Source organism: Monodelphis domestica, chromosome 4, assembly GCF_027887165.1.
Source record: "Monodelphis domestica isolate mMonDom1 chromosome 4, mMonDom1.pri, whole genome shotgun sequence".
Taxonomy (NCBI): Eukaryota; Metazoa; Chordata; class Mammalia; order Didelphimorphia; family Didelphidae; genus Monodelphis; species Monodelphis domestica.
Window position 1 is genome coordinate 181,040,025 of NC_077230.1, and position 20,739 is coordinate 181,060,763.

The 20,739-nt window shown below is 36.5% G+C and overlaps 1 protein-coding gene across 1 annotated transcript in view; it reads left to right on the plus strand.

The window, feature by feature from the left end:
- MYO3B (myosin IIIB) overlaps positions 1-20,739 on the plus strand; it is a 700,839-nt gene that overhangs the window by 467,527 nt on the left and 212,573 nt on the right. The window contains exon 29 of the mRNA XM_056793985.1: positions 7,814-7,934. Within this exon, the coding sequence (XP_056649963.1) occupies positions 7,814-7,934 (121 nt within the window). The remainder of the gene's footprint in view (positions 1-7,813; positions 7,935-20,739) is intronic.

Here is a 20,739-nt window from a genome sequence, read left to right on the forward strand (position 1 = left end):
AGCTCATTTTATTTTCTTCAAGAAGACTTTCCCATTCCCAGATCCTTCTCCCCCAGTGCCTTTCCTCTGATATTACCTTCCATTTACACAGTATATGTCTTATATGTACATCATTATTTGAAGGATTCTTGAGGTCATGGACTGTTGGGTTGTTTTTTTTTTCGCCTTCCTTTATATCCTTATCACTTATGCTTGGTATATAGTAGACTCTTAATAAATGCTTATTGACTTCACTTGGTGAAGAGTTTATGGCCTCTGACATATCTCCTAGCTCTGACATTCTGGGTAAAAATGAAGTCTTAGAGAACACTGTAAGAGAATATCAACACTTAATGTTGCAAGACTGCCCAAGAATGGTGTATTTCTTAGTAGTGTCCTTCCCTTTTTCTATTACTCTCTTAGTATGGCTAAGGAAGCAAGAGATTGAGCCCCGATTCACATTTTAGGATTTGGCCCATTTCATAAATCACTGAGGAAAAGATTTCTCACCTCCTGACCAGTTCCTATCAAAGGAGCCTCTTTTGACTTAGCTACACCTGTCTTCAGGTAGGAAATAGCCCACAGAAGCCTGGAATTTAAGAATTGAAAGGAATTTCAGTGGCTATCTACTTCAACCTTTACATAAAAGGAGTCCCTCCTAAAACATAATTAGACAAGTAGTCATCCATTTTCTACTTGAAGACCTCCAAGGAGTGGAAACCCATCATATCTAGAGACAGTTAGTGAGGGAGTGGACAGAGCACTGGGCCTGGAGTCTGGAAAACCTGAATTCAAATTAACCTCAGACACTTTTGAGCTATATACCTTCAGGCAAGTCAGTTGCCTTCTTTCAGTCTTGGTTTTCTTGTTGGTAAAATGGGAATAAAAATATCACCTACTTGTTATAAGGATCAGATGAGATAATATTTGTAAACCTTAAAACAAATTGTAAATGGGAGCAATTATTCTGATTGTTACTCATATTATTATCACTGGAGGCAACACATTGTACTTTGTATTTGCTTTTCTTGAGAACTAGACTTTATTTTTTTATTACATTTTATTTTTCTCAATTACACGTGATAATTTTTGACAATTATTTTCTGACATTTTGTGATTCAGATTCTTTTCCTCTCTCTCTCCCCTGTTCCCTGAGGTAGCTGATAGTCTAATATAGATTATACCAGTGCTTTCATACAGTACATATTTCTATATTTCCCATGTTATAACTGAAGATACATATCATATATACAACAAAACATTCATGAAGGAAATAAAGTAAAAGATGGCATGCTTTGATCTGCAGTCAGATTTCAACAATTCCTTCTTTGGCTATAGAGAGCATTTTCTTTTTGTTGTGAATCTCCTGGGGTTACCTTGGACCATTGCACTTTTTGATAGCTCTAATTCTTAGGAAGTTTTTCCTGATATCAAGCCTAAATGTCATACTTGAAAGTCTTACATCTTGGAAAACTATTTCAGAATTTGCTCTATAAGATATACCTTCCAGCAACTCACATTTCACTACCACATCATCATGAAGCATTGTAAATGGACTTTTGTAGAGAAGCTATATGATTTTGTTCTGCCTTATTCCAAAATATGAATTATTCCAAATTAATGAAGGCAAGAATAGAAAAGCCAAAAAGTTTGATACAATGTAAGTCTTGGGTGGTGTTCTATGCCAAGATCCATCATTAAAGGGAATATAGAACCTAGGGAGCATAACAGTACATGGGTCCTCCTTTCCCCAACCCCAATATTTTTATATTTGTTAAATTTCAGCTATGTCTGAGGCCAGATTTGAACTCAGGAAGATGAGTATTCCAGGCCTGGCTCTTTATATTCTACTCTGTATATATTTAACTATATGTTCTATAAAGCTCTATACGTGCTCTTTTGGTTTCCCCTCTTAGAATATAATCTTTTTGGAAACAGAAATCATTTCATTCTTTGTACTTGTATCCCTGGGACTTAGCACTATGCCTAGCACATTGTAGGTGCTTAAAATGTTTATAGTTGATTGACTAATGTTAATCATGTATATCTGGGCATGAGACCCTTTAAAAAAACCTTTTATCCCTCTGTACCCTTTTTTGCCCAACCTTCCTGAGATCCTGCCAAGATTTGTTGAATCTTAGATAATGTTCTTTATGGATCTGGGTTAGAATCCTGCTTCTACCTCTTATTAGATGGGAGAGATGTCAAAGAACATTATGGTAATCAATGCATTGCTGTGTTGAATCATTAAAAAATGCTCTTTTTATTTCATTAAATCCTTACCTTCCGTCTTAGAACCAATACTGTGTATTGGTTCCAAGGGAGAAGAGTGGTAAGGGCCAGGCAATGGGGGTTGAGTGACTTGCCCAGGGTCACACAACTGGGAAGTGTCTGAGGCCAGATTTGAACCTAGGACCTCCCATCTCTAGGCCTGGCTCTCAATCCACTGAGCTACCCAGCTGCCCCCCAAAAGTGTCCCTTTTTAAAGGACAATTGAAGGAGAGATAGATAGCAGTCACTGACCTAGGCAATCTCCTTGGCACAAACAACTTTTTCCTTGAACAGATTCTCAAGTGTTTTTTTTTTCTTTAGCCTTAATTTGAAAAAGATTATGAGATTTTTATTCATTCTCTCCTCAAATGAATAAAAATCTAATAGGGGTTAGGTATCCTTGATTCTTTAAAAGAACTCAATCCCTGTCATAAGCACCAGCCCTGAGTCACCATTTAACCTCCTTTGGGTTAGGAATACCCAGCCATAGAGACCTGGCCTTTGGTGAAGTTCATATTTACTATACTTTCTGCATGACCTTGGCTCAGTATTAGGGAGATAGGAGAAAGGGGTAATAGAGAATAGTTTTGTTATTTAAATAAATGCTCATTTGATTTTTTTTAATTTAAGACCAGAATTTCTCTTTATAGCTTAATTTCTGTAGACTTGTTAATAGCCCTTTGGTCAGATATTCCCTTGAAACTTATTAAAGGAGTCACCTAAGTCAATTCTTAGCAAAGCAATGCTTTAGTTACTCATAATTCAGTCCCTTCAGTCCATTGTTCAGCTCTAAGTTTCCCCAAACAACATACAAGGGCTAGGACATTTTCTAGGGATTAACTAAATTTATTTTGACCACACTTGGAATTGCTTGAAATTCAACAGTCTTAAATTCCAAACTGAAATCAAATCTTTTGTTTATTCATTTGCTTTTGTTCTTTTTTTGTTTCCTTGCTTTTTAACTCTGGCTCAAACACCTCTCTTTGCTTTTAAGAAAAAGCCAAAAGGATCTGGGCAAGAGTAGACTTCTTAAAGCTATATTAAGAAGATTCCATGTAGTTCTATAAGATTTCTTGAACTTCAAATAATTCTTAAAAATCAATATTTTGATGACTGAAGTGTAAATGAATCAGAAACATGGAATAAGTTTTCTCTTCAATTTTTACAGAGCTTTGAAAATGAATAGAATGGCTATGGACTTTATTAAAAACATAGGAAGAAAGTAGCTGGAGGCATTGGACAATCCCCAAACAGAGAGGATCACAACCCTCTCTTTTAATTACAGGGCATGACAACTTTATATATGGAGCCCCAAGTCATAATTTTTTCAAGCATCTTCTTATAACATTAAAAGTATTCATCTCTTTAACATGTCTGTTAAATTAACTGCTGTTGCTTCTTTAAATTGTGGGAATCCCCCAAAAGGTATCAGCAACAGTTTTCAGCCCAAGCTTTGTATGGAAAATGCCATTCATTATGCCTTAACTGTGAGATGTATATTGCTGTAGCTCATGGTGCTACCAGCTGAGGCCAAGAGAATAAAGAATCCAAAAGTGATCTTAGGAGCCCCTAGTACAATACTTTCCTCCTCTTTTTCCCCTTAAAGATGAGGAAGCTGATGCCCAAAGGGGAACATGAATTGTCCAGTGTCACACTGGTAATGAGTGGCAGAGCTGAGACTAAAGTACTAGCATTTCCCATTATTCTTTGTTGTCCCTCTAGCAAACAATAAAAATTCTGTAGGTTGCTATTGATAGGAGTGGGAAGAATTGTGGGAAGTTCCCTGACTTAGGCAGAAAAGAATGGCAATAAGCCAAAGAAATAACTATTGATTTTAGAATGGTTTGCTTACTGGAAAGGTCACTGACTCCTAAGTCAGAGGACTTGTGACTGACCCAGGACTTTTAATACCTGTGTGACCAAGTTTAAGTCATTTCAACACTAGGGCTTTGGCTTCGTCATCTGTAAAATGAGAGTTTGACTAAATTGCCACTGAATTCCCTTCTAGCCCTAGACCTCTGATTTTCTGATTCTTCATTGTAGTATTGACCACAATATAACCACAGTGCTTTCAAAAGAACCTCCTGAGCCTTTACGATGAAGCAGTTTAATTATCAAGACAATTATTTAAGTATTTACATACATATGTATTTAAATTTATTTTCTTAAATATTTCCCAATTACATTTAAAAAAAATTAACACTTAGATTTAATTTTCTTGAGATCCATACTTGTTCCCCCCTCCTCAGGCAAATATCTTTGAGAGGGCAAATAATATGATATCAATTATGCTTGTGAAATCATGTAAAACTTATTTCCATATTAACCATGTTTCAAAAGAAAACACAGCAAAAAAGCAAGAAAAATAAAGTGGAAAAAGTGTGTTTTTCAATCTGCACTCAAAGTTCAAGACAATCTTTTTTAAAGGGGTCATTTCATCTCCTTGACTTCAGTTTTCTGGTTTTTAATATGAGACAAGTTGAACTAGAATAATTCCTAAAGTCCCTTCCAACTCTAATATTCCATTATTCTAATTTAGGGATGCAAAGTGAAAATGTCTGTTTGGAGAATTCCAAAGTACTCCAGCTAGTTGTGCAAGAAGAGAAAGTTAAAGGAACTATCTGCCTCACCTTGGCCCCTTTTGAAATTTTTATGGCTGGGATTGATCAGGAAAGGCTCCTCAGAATGGAAATTTAAATGAGGAAATTGAGACTCACAAATGTTAAAAACTTGCTCAAGGTCACACAGGTAATGAATAGTAGGGGAAAAGATTCAGACTCCAGCATTCTGCTTTCAAACTGAGTGATCTTTACACTTTATCACAAGACCTTTGGGTTTGGGATGGAACTTTATAACAGGACCTCTCTTACATGGAGAAGGTGAATGTTTCTGTAGCATGAGGGGGCCTGAAAATCTAATCTACCAAAGAATGTCTCCTCCCTGCTACATTGCTTGAAATGTCCACCATTGGGGTCCTGTGGATTAAGGCAATATGTCACCAAAAAGAGCCTGTTCTAATGTTCTAATGTAGGAATAATATGATTGATGAATTGGCTGTGCCAATCTAAAACTCACTAGGTCCTTATATATCCTCTTGAGGTCACCATGGTCCAGTGTCCTAGCTATAGATTTCTTAGTTTAGAAACTTAATTTTATAAATCCACTTGAGGGGATAAGGCTCTGGGGAACTGAGTTATACTTATCAAAATCACCTGACTTATAAACCAGAATACCAAAATATGAAATTACAGTATAACATATACCTGGTCCAAGAGCCAGAACTGGTCATCTCCATAGAGCAATCTTTTTCTGGTGAATAAATCCACTCAGGAAGCCATATTACAGACAAGGGAAGAAAATTGAATATTTTAAGTCATATTTCTATTAAATTAGGTTAGTCTGATGAATTACCCCTCTCTGCTCTAAAGGTATTTCTGTCTCAAGAATAAGAATAGAAGATTTATCTAGAACCAGAAACTCCCTATGTTATCATTTCCTACATTCCATGAAGATCATCAGCCTTTTCCCACTTTTAACTTTAAAACATCACCCTCAATTTCCATAGACTTCACGTTAGTGAGCTTTCAAATTGTTTTTACTGGTTGCTTTATATTGACCACTTACTGATAACCTACAGAAAGGCACCTCCATCTTATTAGGAATTGTAGTTGTCCCTCAGGATTCTCTCCTGAACCCTCTTCTCTTCTTCCTTTATACTACTTTACTCAGTGATCTCATCAACTCCCATAGATTCAGTAATCATAGGTATGTTGATGATTTTCAAATCTTATTTAGCCCTAACTTCTTTCTTGGATGGCTTCTAGTATCTTGTCTCCAACTGCCTTTCACAAATCTCAAACTGGATGTCCAGTAGACTTCTTAAACTCAACATATCCAGAATGGAACTCATTATCTTTCCCCCTAAACTCTCCATACTTCCTACCTTCCTTGTTACTATAGATAGAGTATAATAACCATCCACCCAGTCTCCCAGGCTTACAGTCTTTGAGTCCTGGACCATCATTATTTCTTACTTCTCATATCCAACTGTTACCAAGGTCTTTTGATTTCACATTTACAACTCTCTCAAATATACCCTCCCTCTCTTTTGACCACTCTGGTTCAGGTCCTCATCACTTTGTGCCCTTATTATCATAATAGCCTACTGGTAGATCTCCCTATCTCAACTGTTTCTCCATTCCAGTCTATCCTTTATTCAGTCACTAGAGTGATTTTCCTCAAGCCTAGGTCCAATCACATTGCCCTCCTACTCAATATTATCTCCAGTGGCTCCCTGTTGTCTCCATGATAAAATACAAAATGTTCTGTTTGGCATCCAAAGACCTTTATGGTCAGGCCCCATCTTATCTTTTTCAGTCTTTTTACATCTTACTTTCTACCATGCACTCTTCAATCCAGTGACACTGGCTTCCTGGCAGTTCTTTGAACAAAACACTCCATCTCTCATCTGCAGGCATTTTCTCAGGCATGGGTACCCTATGCCCCAAATACTCTTCTTTCTTTACTTTGATTACTCACTTCCTTATCTTCCTTTAAATCCCAAATAAACTTCCATCTTTTTACTGGAAGCCTCCCTAACCCTTCTTAAATCTCCATCCTTCCCTCTGTTGATTATTTACTATTTATCCTATATATAGCTTTTTTGATTTACAATTAAAGTTTGTATTTTGCCTCCCCATTTAGACTGTGAGATCTTTGAGGGCATCGACTTGTCTTTTGCTTCTTTGTATCCCGAGCACTGAACACAGTGCCGGGCACCTAATAGGTGTTTAATCAATGTTTATTGATTGCCTTTGCACTACCCCAACCATAACATACTTTGTGATCCAGTAACACTGTCCTCCTTACTGTTTTTCAGTCAAAGTATTCCATCTCTTGATTGAACATTTTTATTGGCTGTCCTTTATGTCTAGAATGCTTTCTCTCTTTATCTCTGTCTCCTATGTTTCCTTGACTTCAGTCAAGTCCCATCTAAAATCCTGTCCTACAAAGGAAGCTTTTCTCAATCCTTCTTAATTTTAGTGCCTTTACCCTGATTATTATTTTCCAATTTATTCTAAATATTTCTTGTTTGTATATAGTTATTTGCATGTTGCCTCTCTCAATAAACTTTGAGTTCTTTGAAAGCATAAACTGTCTTTTATCTTTTTTTATAACACCAGCACTCAGCATAGTGCCTGGCATATAGTAGGTACTTAATAAATATTTGATTGATTGACTTTGGACCCATGATCTCAGTCTGTTTTCTAATATCATCACCCATAATTCTAGATCATTTTCTTCAGTGAACTGCCTGTGACCTAGTAGAGAGTTAAGTCATAAGAGAATGGGAATTGGGATTGTAAAATTTTGGTGGAATACCATAGGAAGAGATCCAAGGAAGCCTTGGAACAACATGAAGAACCTGGACGTCTGATTTTGGAATAGAGGGTAGTGTAAGGTGGTAAAGTGGAAAGTTGGTAATGGCATTAAAAGGGGAAATTTAAACCAGAGTCTAACTACAGACCTCAAAGGCTTTAAATTTTGCTTTGTTTGCTCTCAGTTTTTAGGAGTTATCTTATCCGCAAAGGCAGTACAGGATCCCAGATCCTCCATGTCTGTGCAGAAGGTAGAGAATCCACCAGAATTTGCTTTGCTATGACTGGAAACCCTAATGGAAGCTGGTGAGTCTTTGTTCTTGAGTGTGATAATGCCTAAGGATGGCCACCTCTCATGCAATCGGTATTCTATAGTGGCATTTATTCTTGTCTCAATATGGATAGTAATATGATTTACCTATTTTAAATGTTTGAAAATATTATTAATAGTCCAAATAGTGTGTGCTTATTATAATCCTTGCTTCTAGGGGAGGCTGTCTGGTGGATCTCTTGAGCTTGAGAATTCTGAGCTGAATTGGAGCTAACATTCAGGGTGGAGGGGGTTTGGAAGGAAGGGAGAGACAGGGAGAGAAAGGAAAGAAGGAAGAAGAAGGAATGAAGAGGAAGATTGAAGAAGAAAGGAAGGAAGAGAAGGAGAGACGGGGGAAAGGGAAAAAAGGAAGCAAAGAAAGAAAGATAGGAGAAGAGGAGGAAGAAAAGAAGAGAGAAAGAAGAGAGGGAGGGAGAAAATAAGGAAGGAAATGCTTATTATGTTCCTGGTATTGTACTCAATGCTTTACAAATATAATTTTATTTGACCCTCACAACAACTTTGACATGCAAATGCTACCCTTATCCCCATTTTACAATTAGTGTGGTGGTCAGAGGTTAAGTAACTTTCCCCAGGTCACACAACTAGAACATGCCAGATATGAATTCAGATCTTCCTGACTCCAGGCCAGAGCTCTATCCATTGTGCTACCTCACTGCCTTTAAGGAAGGAGAATAGAAAGTCAGAAATGAAGCAGGTGTAAACCTCTCTACCAATCAACAGTGAGATCAGGCCTGTGAAAACCAAAAAACCTGATAAAAATTATTGAAATATTTTGGTTTGAGCTTGAAGCTCAAATTGGAACTCACTTAACTTCCTTCTATACAAACTGAGTGTTTTGGCTTCTAAGACCTCTTTCAACTCTAAATCTGTGGTTATAAGGCCAATGATAGAGCTACTTCTAAGGTAGCTAAATCATTTAGTGGATAGAGCACCAGATCTAGAGTAGTCAGTAGTCAAATCTGGCCTCAGATACTTACAAGTTATATGATCCTGGGCAAGTCCCTTAACCTTGTTGGCCTCAGTTTTTTTTTTTTTTTTATCTGTAAAATGAGCTAGAGAAGGAATTGGCGAATTTCTTCAATATCCTTGCCAAGAAAACCCAAAATGGGGTCACAGAGTTGGAAACAATTGAACAACAACAAAGGCCTCTTTCTAGATGATGGTTCCCACTGTTTTTTATTCCATAAACCACTTTGAATAACAACAACAAACTATGTTGTGTGAACCCCCAGAGTAATTTAATATATGATTCCCATTATTCTGTAATGACTTACTGTTTAACATACCTTTAAGGAAATTTTAGTGTGAAGCCCTTTGGATCATCTCCAGAACCTCCAAGGGAGTTACAGACCACTCATTAGGAACACCTGCTCTAGATAGACATAGTTCTATTCATCAGAATCTCAATAATTTAACCAATTAGCATTTATTGAGCACCTACTAGACATGATGATTTTCCAAGATCACTTGTGGCTCTAATTTTATAGTCCTGTGATCCACTTTTAAATGGAATGATGACTTCATCCTAAGGCTGCCCTTTTTTCTCTTTAATTAACCAGTTCTTTGTTGGTCAGAGTCATCCATTATAATATTAATTGGACTTTCAGGAGTTGTTTTTTGTTTGTTTGTTTGTTTTCAAAGAACAACACGTAGAAGTTGTTATGAAAGTTCAGGTGTATTTTGTGTATCTATAAAAGCTATGTAGACATTAGTAGATCCACAGGCTTATTGATTTGGGTTCTCTCTCCATGGGTAAAGATTGTACCCTATCACAACTCCTTATTCTGTGTTGTTAAATTATAATCTTTTCCCCACATTAAGTTTCTTTAGAGTGTTTATCTATACAACACATTGCAAGGTTCCTTATGTCCTTTTAAAAAAATATTTTGTGAATATCAATGGAATATTCAGATAGTCCATCTCTTATCTTCCTATTTTAATATGTTATTGACTTCCTATAATTTTCTTTTCTTTTTCTTTCTTTTTAAACCCTTACCTTCTGTCTTAGCATCTGTTCTAAGACAGAAGAGTGGAAAGGACTAGGTAATTGAGGTTGAGTGACTTGCCAGTGGTCACACAATTAGGAAGTATCTGAGGCCATATCTGAACCCAGATCCTCCTGACCTCAGGCATGGTGCTCTATCTACTGTGCTGCCCTAGCTGCCCCACCTCCTTTAATTTTCCAACATATATGCCATTTTTCATGTCCAACCCACTGTAGCCTCCTTAAGTTTCATTGCACTTCTTGCTGTCATCCTTCCAATCATCTGCAGTTTTTGTTTTTCTGCTATCATGGTGTTTAATGATTTCTAAGAATAATGTATTACCAGAATATGGTTGCTTAAAATATGAGATTTTGCATCAGGGAACAGCTTGGAATCATTGAAAATGCCACGTAGTTTCCAGAAAATATAATCCCGTCTGATCCTTTCTTCATTCTGGTCCCACTACATTGACTATTTGTAGCAAATGTCCAAGATATTTGTACAGACAGACAAACTCAATGGATGTCCATTCAACTTCACCTCACAATCTGGACTATATACATTCTTTCTTCAATGTTTTTTTTTCCCTTTTTTGGCATTCTTTTATTATGAGCTTAAATATAAAATGAACACTTCCATTAGACACAGTAGAACTGGAGGGTTGTATTTGAAACTGAGAATCTTTATTATGTGTATAACTTGCCTTTCATTTTAGGTATATAAGAAACAATGTATTACTTTCAAAGCTGTCCTGCTTGCATGTGATTCCTTCTGTCATCTACTGTTCTCCTCTATACATTTCCAAAATATGTTTCAATGACTTTCCTTCTGTTTTGTCCTGGCAACTTTATTACTAGCTTCCTTCTCCCTTGTTACTATCCTCCTAATGGGGTGGGCAGAAAACTTTGTGACAAATATACAGAGTCAAACAAAACAAATTCCCTCTTTGGCTTTGTCCAAAAATTTATCTCATTCTGTAATTTGTGTCCTCTTTGTCATGAGATGGGTAGTGTGCTTCACCATCTATACTCTGAAATTGTGGCTGGTCCTTGTATGGATCAGATAGCTATCTTAAGTTTTTCAATGCTGTTTGTCTTAAAATGTTATTACTATGTAAAATTTTCTTATAATGTTTAAGACAATTTCCATCGTTTGGAATCTCCTTTTAAAGACTTCTTGAAAAATCTGTTTCTAAGTGACTTTAAGCAATATTCTTCTTACTTCACTCCACATCAATTCATATCTAACTCTTCCCAGATTTCTCTTAAACCATCCCCTCAGTTATTTCTTATGACACAATAATTTCCTACTACATTCATTTATTATTAGTTATTCATCCATTCTCCACTTGATGGACATCCCCTTCAGTCCCAGTTCTCTGCAGTATTAAAGAAATCTATAAACAGTCTTTTTGTTCATGAGTCCTTTTATTCTTTTTTCATCTCTTTGGGATATAATCCCAAGAGTTATATCTTTTGATCAAAGTTTAGTGGCTTTGAGGGCATAGGTCTAAAGGTAATATACCTTCTCTATCCACTTGGTTTTTTCCCTCTGCATAATACTAGCATTATTTCTTTTTGTGGGATCATGGATTTCACTGATAAGGTCTCATATCATTCTGATAGTCGAGTGAATCAATGAGCAAAACATCCATAAATAGGAACCTTTTCTATTAGGAATTTACTCAGAATTTCCTCCCTGAAACTGATGAATACTTTGAGGAGTATATGGAGTATATGTCTCTATTACTATGTATACACATGCAGATAAAGGCATACATGTATATATATACATATACATATATACAACCAGCATTTGCTTTATTCATGTATATTATATCAATATACATACACACATTACAGACTTGTTTTTTTGTGCATACATGTATTTCTAGATCTATGTGCAAATGCATACACATAGTATATCAGTTAAGTATACAATATGTGAACATATGTATGTATATACACATGTATATATTACACACCAGTTTCAAAACATATGTTAATTATATGCACATAAATTGAAATATATCTAAATATATACCATATGCATATACATACAACCAGGTGTGATATAAGTATCTTTATGTATATACACATATATACATACATGTATATATTATAGGCATTTAATAAATATCTGCTGATTAAATAATATTGAATATAACTTCTATAATAACATAAATATTGACTGATAAATAATGACATGATACATAATGAATAATTTAGAAGTATTTGATGTGGAAGAGCAAAATGCAACCATAAAGATTATCCTCCAGCAAGATTAGTAAAGTTCCCAGAAGATTCCTTGGTAGATACAACCACTGAAGTAAGTTTGCTTAACCATACTCTGAGAATCTACATGAAATAAGGTAGAAAATATTCAATCCATTGATCAGGAAATATTTATTAAGCACTTCGTATGGGGCACACATCATGCTAAATGTTAAGGATACAAATTCCCAAAATGATACAATGTCCATTTGTGAGGTCCTTATTATATTCTAATGAGGGAGAAAACAAGGACATTTATGTACAAACATATGTGTGTCTATATATGACCCTGCCTCTTCCATTAGCATGTAGGCTTTTTTTAGTAGAAATGATGTGTATATAATATGTATGTATGCATGTGTATATAACAAATAATAAACAATAAAGTATCTTAAACTCTATCTCACTGGTCTAACTGAAAATGTGATCTATTATAGAAAATAGTCTCTCAAAGCTTCACTGTTTTCCCCCTCCTGCTTTCAACAAGAATACATGGACCATCCTCAGAAATATTTCTAGAAATAAAAAAATTGGTATTTCGGTCAGTAATTGCTAATGTTTTCTTGGTTGTTTTTTCTTGGTAATAATAATGTCTGTGACAATTTTCATTTTGGGGGAATCTCCCCTTCTCCAAGATATGTTGAAAAATCTGTTTTTAAGTGACTTTTTGTTATGTCCCACTTTTTGGGTGCCATTTCAGTTCCCTCCAATAGCTCATTGAGTATTGTAATCGAATCCAAATGTTTTGGTTCCACTGTCATCGATGATGGAGAGACATTTCCATAGAAATACTGACTATCTATACCATTTCACATATATTTGTTGACCTTTGAGTTTCATCTGTAAATGCTCTTAGGGTATTAATCAATGCTCAATTAATCAATCAATCAATGCTTAATTAATTATCAATGTAAATGCTCAAATGGGTATTATATGAAGCCTTTTTCAAGTTTATATTCCTTTTCATTCCTTTTTTAGTTTATTTTTTTTAGTTAATATTGCTCTTACTCTTCTGTAATCTTTCTCTGTATTTAAAAAAAAATGAATTCATACTCTAAACTATTTTACTCCCTGGCTACCATAACTATCTGCTTGGCAAGGGGTTGGAATAACCAGTAGCAGGTCAGGTCAAAACATGACCCATGAGAGATTAAAACACAGAGTCATCAGTACCAGGAAGAAAAGAAACACAACATAAAAGAAAAAAAAATACTAAGACAAAAAATCCTTGAGAAATACGAGATAGTAAATTTCAAATGTAGGTCTAAGGGAGCAACCAGATGGCTCATTGGATTAAAAGCTAGGCCTGAAGTCTAGAGGACCTTTGTTCAAATATGGCCTCAGACATGCCCTAGTTGTGTGACCCTGGACAAGTCATTTAACTCCAATTACCTCATCCTTAGTGCTTTTCTGCCTTGGAACCAATACTTAGTATTGATTCTAAGAGAGAAAGTAAGGATTTATTTGTTTTTTTTTTTAATGTAGGTCTAAAAATAAATTATGATCAGAGCCTGAAAGGAGAGTTAGCAAGCAGATGTAATTTTCTTGTGCCAGAACTAGCTCATCCAGGGAAGCAGATGAGGAATGTAGCCAGAACAATCAACATGGTTTTAATCAAAAGTCAGAGGGATGGACAATGGGACTATAGACAAAGGAGTAATGGTGTATCAAAAAAGAGAATGTCACAAAATATAAATTTTGTTTAATTTTATTGTGGTTTTGATAGAATGATACACTGCATTCTAGATTATGGTTGATTAAAAGAAACCCTATAATTTTATCAGTATAGGGAGCTCATAGTAAAGAAATGCCTTTTATCTCTGTCTGTCTGTCTGTCTGTGTCTCTCTCTCTCTCTCTCTCTCTCACACACACACACACACACACACACACACACACACACACACACACACACATCGGCACCTGTTCTGCAACTTATGGTCTTATAGAGTTGTTTGGGCACTGTGAAATTAAGTGACTGACTCAAGGTCACATAGATAGAATGGATCAGAGGCAGTCTTTACGTAACCATGCTCCCTCTCAACTTGGATTACATATTGTACTGTAAATTTGAATGATAAGAAGATAAGAAGTGTCTTTAACAGACTGAGTCTATTTGGAATGTTATCTTCACTTCTGAAGCTGTACAAATAATATATGCCCCTTGGACCACGGTAGGAAAAAGATAGGGCAGATGGAGTAAGGATCAATATGCTGAATGGACAAGACAAGTTGATTTTAATTTAGAGGGAGCACACTTTTAAATTAGTTCAGTTAATAGGGCATTAGCTTAGAGAAACAATTTGGTCTGTTCAAAAACCCTTAAGCCTGAGGTGCTGCCATATTGCAAAAGGATATTGATATAGCTGGGCTTAGAGACAGAGACTGACTGGCCCAACTTAAGAGAATGCAGCTCAGAATTACTCGGAAGAAATAAATCACTTCACTGACCTCTATAAATGAGACTCTTTTAAGAGCTGTTTTACTATTAGTTTGTCATTTATATTATACTCTGTGAGAGATTTCTATTTAAGTTACCGACATGTTAAATTTGTTCTATCATTGTTTCTAAACAAAAGGCTTAGAATCGAACGGTAGCCTTTCATTGTCCTCATTGGTATTTTCTTTGAATCTTTATACATTCTTAAGCTTGCCAGACCCCATTCAATCATCCCTGACACCTAGCTGGCAGCTGCTCACAGATGGTGACAGCAGAAGCAGAGGGCTGAGGGAAAAGTCCTAGGTGGACTCATTAAAATCTAGCTAAGATTGTACCCCAAGCTTCAAGTAGAATAAATAAGAGACAGTAAGGATGTCATAGACCATTTAGCATTTTAAAACCTGACCTGTCACTTGTGATTAAGGTCTTTAAACCTGAGCTAAACTGGCTGAATTGCATCGAACTTTAACTTCTGATATAATCTCCATCATGCTCCATTCAATGTTCAGCACCATATTACCCTACACTGTTGCAAAGTTTAATTCCACTCTTTTCCTTCCTTTATTAAAAAAAAAGTCTATTAAATGCCTACCTATGTGAGGGACTGTGCCAATCCCTGAAGAGTATACAAAGATAAATAAGATCTGATCCCTGTCCTCAAGAAGTTTACAATCAAATAATAATTACTGAGGCAGCTAGGTAGCAGAGTGGATAGAGCATTGGCCCTGGAGTCAAGAGGATGTAGGTTTCTATCTGGGCTCAGATACTTCCTAATTGTGTGACCTTGGGCAAGTCACTTAACCCCAGTTGCCTACCCCTTGCCATTCTTTCTTAGAATTAACACTAAGATGGAAGATAAAGGTTTAATATTAATATTATTATTATATATCCAGTGTGTGATAGATTGTAATGGACAGAACTTGGTAATACTGGGAGGAAACAGAACTGAGGAAAGGCCAAAACCCAGAGGTGCGGCTATTAAGGAAATGATTCCCCCTGCTTTTTTCCCTTTTGGATAAACAACAGAAAATTCAAGATCACCTAGGGGAAAATGAGGTAGGAATCTCTCTTCTGGAGCCCCATTTCCATATAACTTTTCAACTGTCGCTTCAGGGTTTATAGATCTTTGAATGGGGGTTCAAAGGTAGGGAAGGAAAAGAAAACAAAATTCCAAGAAAGGGGCAAAAAGATTAAACTATAAGCTCTTAGATAGTAGAGACTCTCTCAGTCCAGCACGTAGTAGCCCAGTACACTTTAGGGGTTATTGAATCAACTTGTTATTCTTAGGGAAGACTAATGTAATCATAGGATAAAGCACTGGAAAGTGCCTCAGAGATTAACCTCATTCTATTCCTTCATTTTATAAATGAGGAATTGATTCCCAGAGAGGTTAGTGACTTCTTTCTCCAATATCACACACATAGGAGATGTCAGATTCTTGATTCCTAGGTCATTTTATTCCAAACCCAGTATTCTCTGAGCCCTCTTCAAAGGAGAATTTATAGGATGTGGTACAATGGGTAGCCATTACAGCATCTCAAATTAAAATTGTCCAAAATGAACTCATCTTTTCCACTAAGTCCTCTCTTCTTCCTATCTTCCCTACTTCTGTCCAGGTCACCACTTTGTTCACCCAGGTTCACAATACAGGAATCATCCTTTATTTTTCATTCCCACATATCCAGCAGTGGCAGCTAGGTAGCATAGTGGATAGACTTCTGAATCTAGAGTCAGGAAGACTTGAGTTCAAATCTGGCCTTAGATATTTTCTAGCTATGTGACTCCAGGCAAACCACATAACCTCTATGTATCAACTTCCTTATCTGTAAAATGGGGATAATACCTTGTAGGGTGGTTGTGAAGGTCAATGAGGTCATATTTGTATTTGCATAATAATTGGTACACAGTGGTGCTCAATAAAATGCTCATTCTTACCTTGCTTGTTTGTCATATTCAATTAGTTGTGAAATCTTGTCATGTCTACTTCCACTATATTTCTTTTAGCTGTCATGTCTCTCCACTTATACTACAGCTTGCCTAATCCAACACAGCTCCTTTCAACAGACCTTCCTGATTCTCCCAGTTGTTAGTTGTTGTTCAGTCATTTCAGGAATATCCAACTTTTCATGATTTGGGGGTTTTCTTAGGAAAGCTCTGAGAGTGGTTTGCCCCTTCCTTCTCCAGATCTTTTTACAGATGAGAAACTAAAGGTGGTGGTATAAAAGGGAAAGATGTGGAGCATGGTAGGTATTTTCCTGAAATTGAGTCACCAATCAGGAAAGGTGATCCATGGGACTGAGATTCCTAAAAGGGAAGGCTGTGTTGCCAGGCAGTTGTTAAAGAAATGGTGGAGGAGATGACTAGAGAGGAGAGAGTACACTATATAACAAATGATATGAAGAAATAAATGGTGGTTTCTTCCATGATGGGTTCACCTATTGATAATCTTCCATCTTAATCCTGATAAATACAACAATAAATAATTATGCCTTTAATTTAGTTTCCATATGTCAAAGCTCATAGGTGGCTTTTATTTGATATTTCTTAGTATAACTCAGGTGGCTAGATAGTGCAACAGATAGAGCATCAGGCCTGGAGTCTGGAAAACCTGAGTTCAAATCCAGACTCTAGCACTTATTAACTGTGTGACCCTAGACAAGTTACTTTACCCTTTTTGCCTCAGGTTCCTCATATGTAAAATCAACTGGAGGAGGAAATAGCAAACTACTCATGGCCTCAGATACTTACTAGCTGTGTGATCCTGAGCCAGTCATTTGACATTATTTGCTTTAGTTTCCTTATTTGTAAAATGAATTAGAGAAGGGAATTGCAAACAATTCCAGTATCTTTGCCAAGAAAACCCCAAAGGTGGTCACAAAGGCTTGAACACAATTGAAAATGATTGAACAACCACAGAGCATAATTGTTCCTACCACCATGGAGAAAAGTGCCTTAAAAGAAGGGATAGGATGGATAATATTGGTAGAAATGTTTTTACCCAGTAGCTCATAACATTCCAAGAGAAGGTAGCTTTATTGTGTATTACTTATATTTGAGCTAAAATTCCCAGAGATTGGAATATACGTGACTCACTCAATTTTTTTTTTTTTTAAAGCTGGCAACTTTTGAAGTGGAAGCATAATTCTCTTCTGTGTCATCCTTGCAGCTCTGGGGACTGAGAGCCAATTGGGCTCCAAAGTGATGAGGCACTGAATCTGCCTCCCAGACAGGACAGCAGGGCAGACTGTGGGCCAGGTTCTCATGTGGGCTAGGGAATACAGATTGCCACATATCTTCACAAACACTTGTATGAATGGCACATTTTAAAGATACGTGGCAGTGTTCTCAGAGAATAAGAAACCAGTGTCTTTATTGAACCAAACAAATTTTGCCTTTATACCCTCAATCATCTACCTTGGTTATTTTCTTTACTTGTTCATTCTTCATAGAATGGGACCTTTTAAGTAATACAGATTTTTGTTATTATTCAGTTGTTTTGGTTGTATCTAACTCTGTAACCCTTTGTAGGATTTTCTTGACACAGATACTGGAGTAGTTTGCCATTTCTTTCTCCAACTTATTTACAGATGAGGAAACCGAGGCAAACAGGGTTACGTGACTTTCTCAGGGTCACATATTAAGTTTCTGAGGTCAGATTTGAACTCAGGAAAAGGAGTATTCCTGACTCCAGGCCCAGCATTCCATCCCTTGTGTCACCTAACTACCCCATTATAGATTTACTTCCCATCTATTCTAGAAACCAATTCCATAGCATTCTTGATAAGTCATCGTTTGCCTTCTTATACATTTTCCTGAGGTAACCTAATTCCATTTTTGCATAACTCTAATTGCTGAGGATTTTCTCCTTATAGCTGTATCTTGGTAGCTTCTTTCTGGTGGCTTTCTTTCTACATTCTGAGGCCAAGCAGAATAAATCTATTCTCTCTTTCAATTCATAGCCCTTCTGATATTAGAAAATAATTATTGTATTCCAATTTTCCTCTCTTCCTGACAGTAAACTTTCCCAGTTGCTTCCAATTAATTTCTGTATGCTTTGGCCTCCATTTCCCTCACATCCTCCTATGAATGTGCTCCATTTTGTTACTGTTCCTCCTCTTGTTTGGGATGTGCAGAAGTTCCATCATTATAAAATCCCTAGGTCCAAACATTCTAGTAATTTCTTTAACTCCAAAATAGTGGTTTATAGTTTTAGAGATAGAAGAGACTTGTATAACAAGTACATCCTCTTCATTTTCCAGATGAGAAAACTGAAGCCCAGAAAAGACAGGAGACATGTCCAGGGTCATACAGCTAGTAAGAATCAGAAAAGGGAGATTTGAACCCAGGTCGACCTGACTCCAAGTTCAGTACTCTATCCACAGCAACACTGGAGGCCAGAATTGAACAATGGGAACCACAGTTCAGATAGAAGGTCTCTGCAAAGCTAAAGTAATTCTGGAGCCCCTCTATCTGAAGTCAGTCTTGAGATTGAAAGCATCCCTGAACTCGTGCTGCAGGTGGTAAACCAAAGTAAACATCAAAGAGTTTTATGACACTGGAGAACCTTGAATTCTATTCACTTTTCCCTATAAGGCAGGGAATTTAAGTTATTTTCTTGTCCTCCACATTTATGGAGTTCTATGTTTTGAAGATACTACAACCTTGGCCCTTACCAAGTTAGGCAAGAAAAGCTGGACCTAGTTTGTGCCCAGGACTAGATTTTCCATTACATCAGGGATGCTGCCGGCCCAGTCCATGGAAGCTAGATTGTAGGTTGTATGAAAGAAACAATACCAAATAATATTTATATATTCTTAGAAGGTCCCACTAGACTATTAAGAATCATTTTGAAGGCTAAAATTTTATCACCGACTAAAAAAAATAGCTTTAGGTAAATGCAAAGGAGAAATAATGTGTTTAGAGTTTTGTTTTCAGTGATCATTTCTTATAAAAGTCACTTGTAGAAGAATAATCGTGGTTAATATCAATTCACATCAATAACCTTATAAACTTCCAAATTGTTAGAGCTATCCAAGAGTAATCTGGCCAGAAGGTGGTAATGGGTTCCTCCTCACTGGGGGTTTTCAAGCAAAAGCTAGATGACTCTTGATTCAATTCGTCATAGAGGAGATTCTTCTTAATTCTGGTTCAGACTGGATGGCTCCTTGCCAACTCTGAGTCTCTACATTTTATGATGTTAAATGCCAGTCTTACCAAGGTGAAACATGACATAATATCAAAAATGTTAACATTGAAAGTATTTGAAATAAAAAATGTCAATAACAGAAGCAAATTAGAAACGAAGCATATTTTAAAGTATCTTATGAATATTTGATACATTTCTATTTAGCATGAACTTCCACATCTCTAGGCTTTTGCTAAAGCATTTTTTCCACCCGATATGCCCTCCTCCTTTCTACCTGTCCTTCAATACCATGCCAAATTCTGTCTTCTCCATTAAGTCTTCCTTGGTAATTAAGCTAGTAGCAATCCCTCTCTTCTCTGTATTCCCATAGCACTGTTTATTCCATTACTCTTGTGATATCTACCACATATTGCCTTCTGTTGCAAGGCCTCATGCTATAATGAAAAGAACATGAGTTTGGAGTCAGAGACATGCTCACATCCCCTCTCTTCCATTTGCTACACATACAACCTTGAGTAACACCCTTTACCTTTTTTGGCCATAGTTCCATTCGCAAAAAGGAGAGAATTAGGTTTTCTTCTTGTTTTTCTAATTTTTTTTAACTCTTAGTAACCCTATTTGGGTTTTTCTTGGCAAAGGTAATGAAGAAGTTTGCCATTTCCTTTTCCAGCTCATTTTACAGATGGGAAAATTGACCAGATTAAGTGACTTGCCCAGGGTCACCCCGCTAGTAAGGGTCTGAGGCCAGATTTAAACTCAGGTTTTCCTGACTCAGGCTGATTACTCTATCCACTGTACCAGTTAGCTGCTGAAAATTAGATTAAATGACCTCTAATGTCTCTTTTAGGCATGTTTTTTGGCCTATGTTTTATTCTTTTGCTAGATTAAGTTTGATGAGAGCAGGGAATTTATTTTTTATATCCTCTACAATGCCA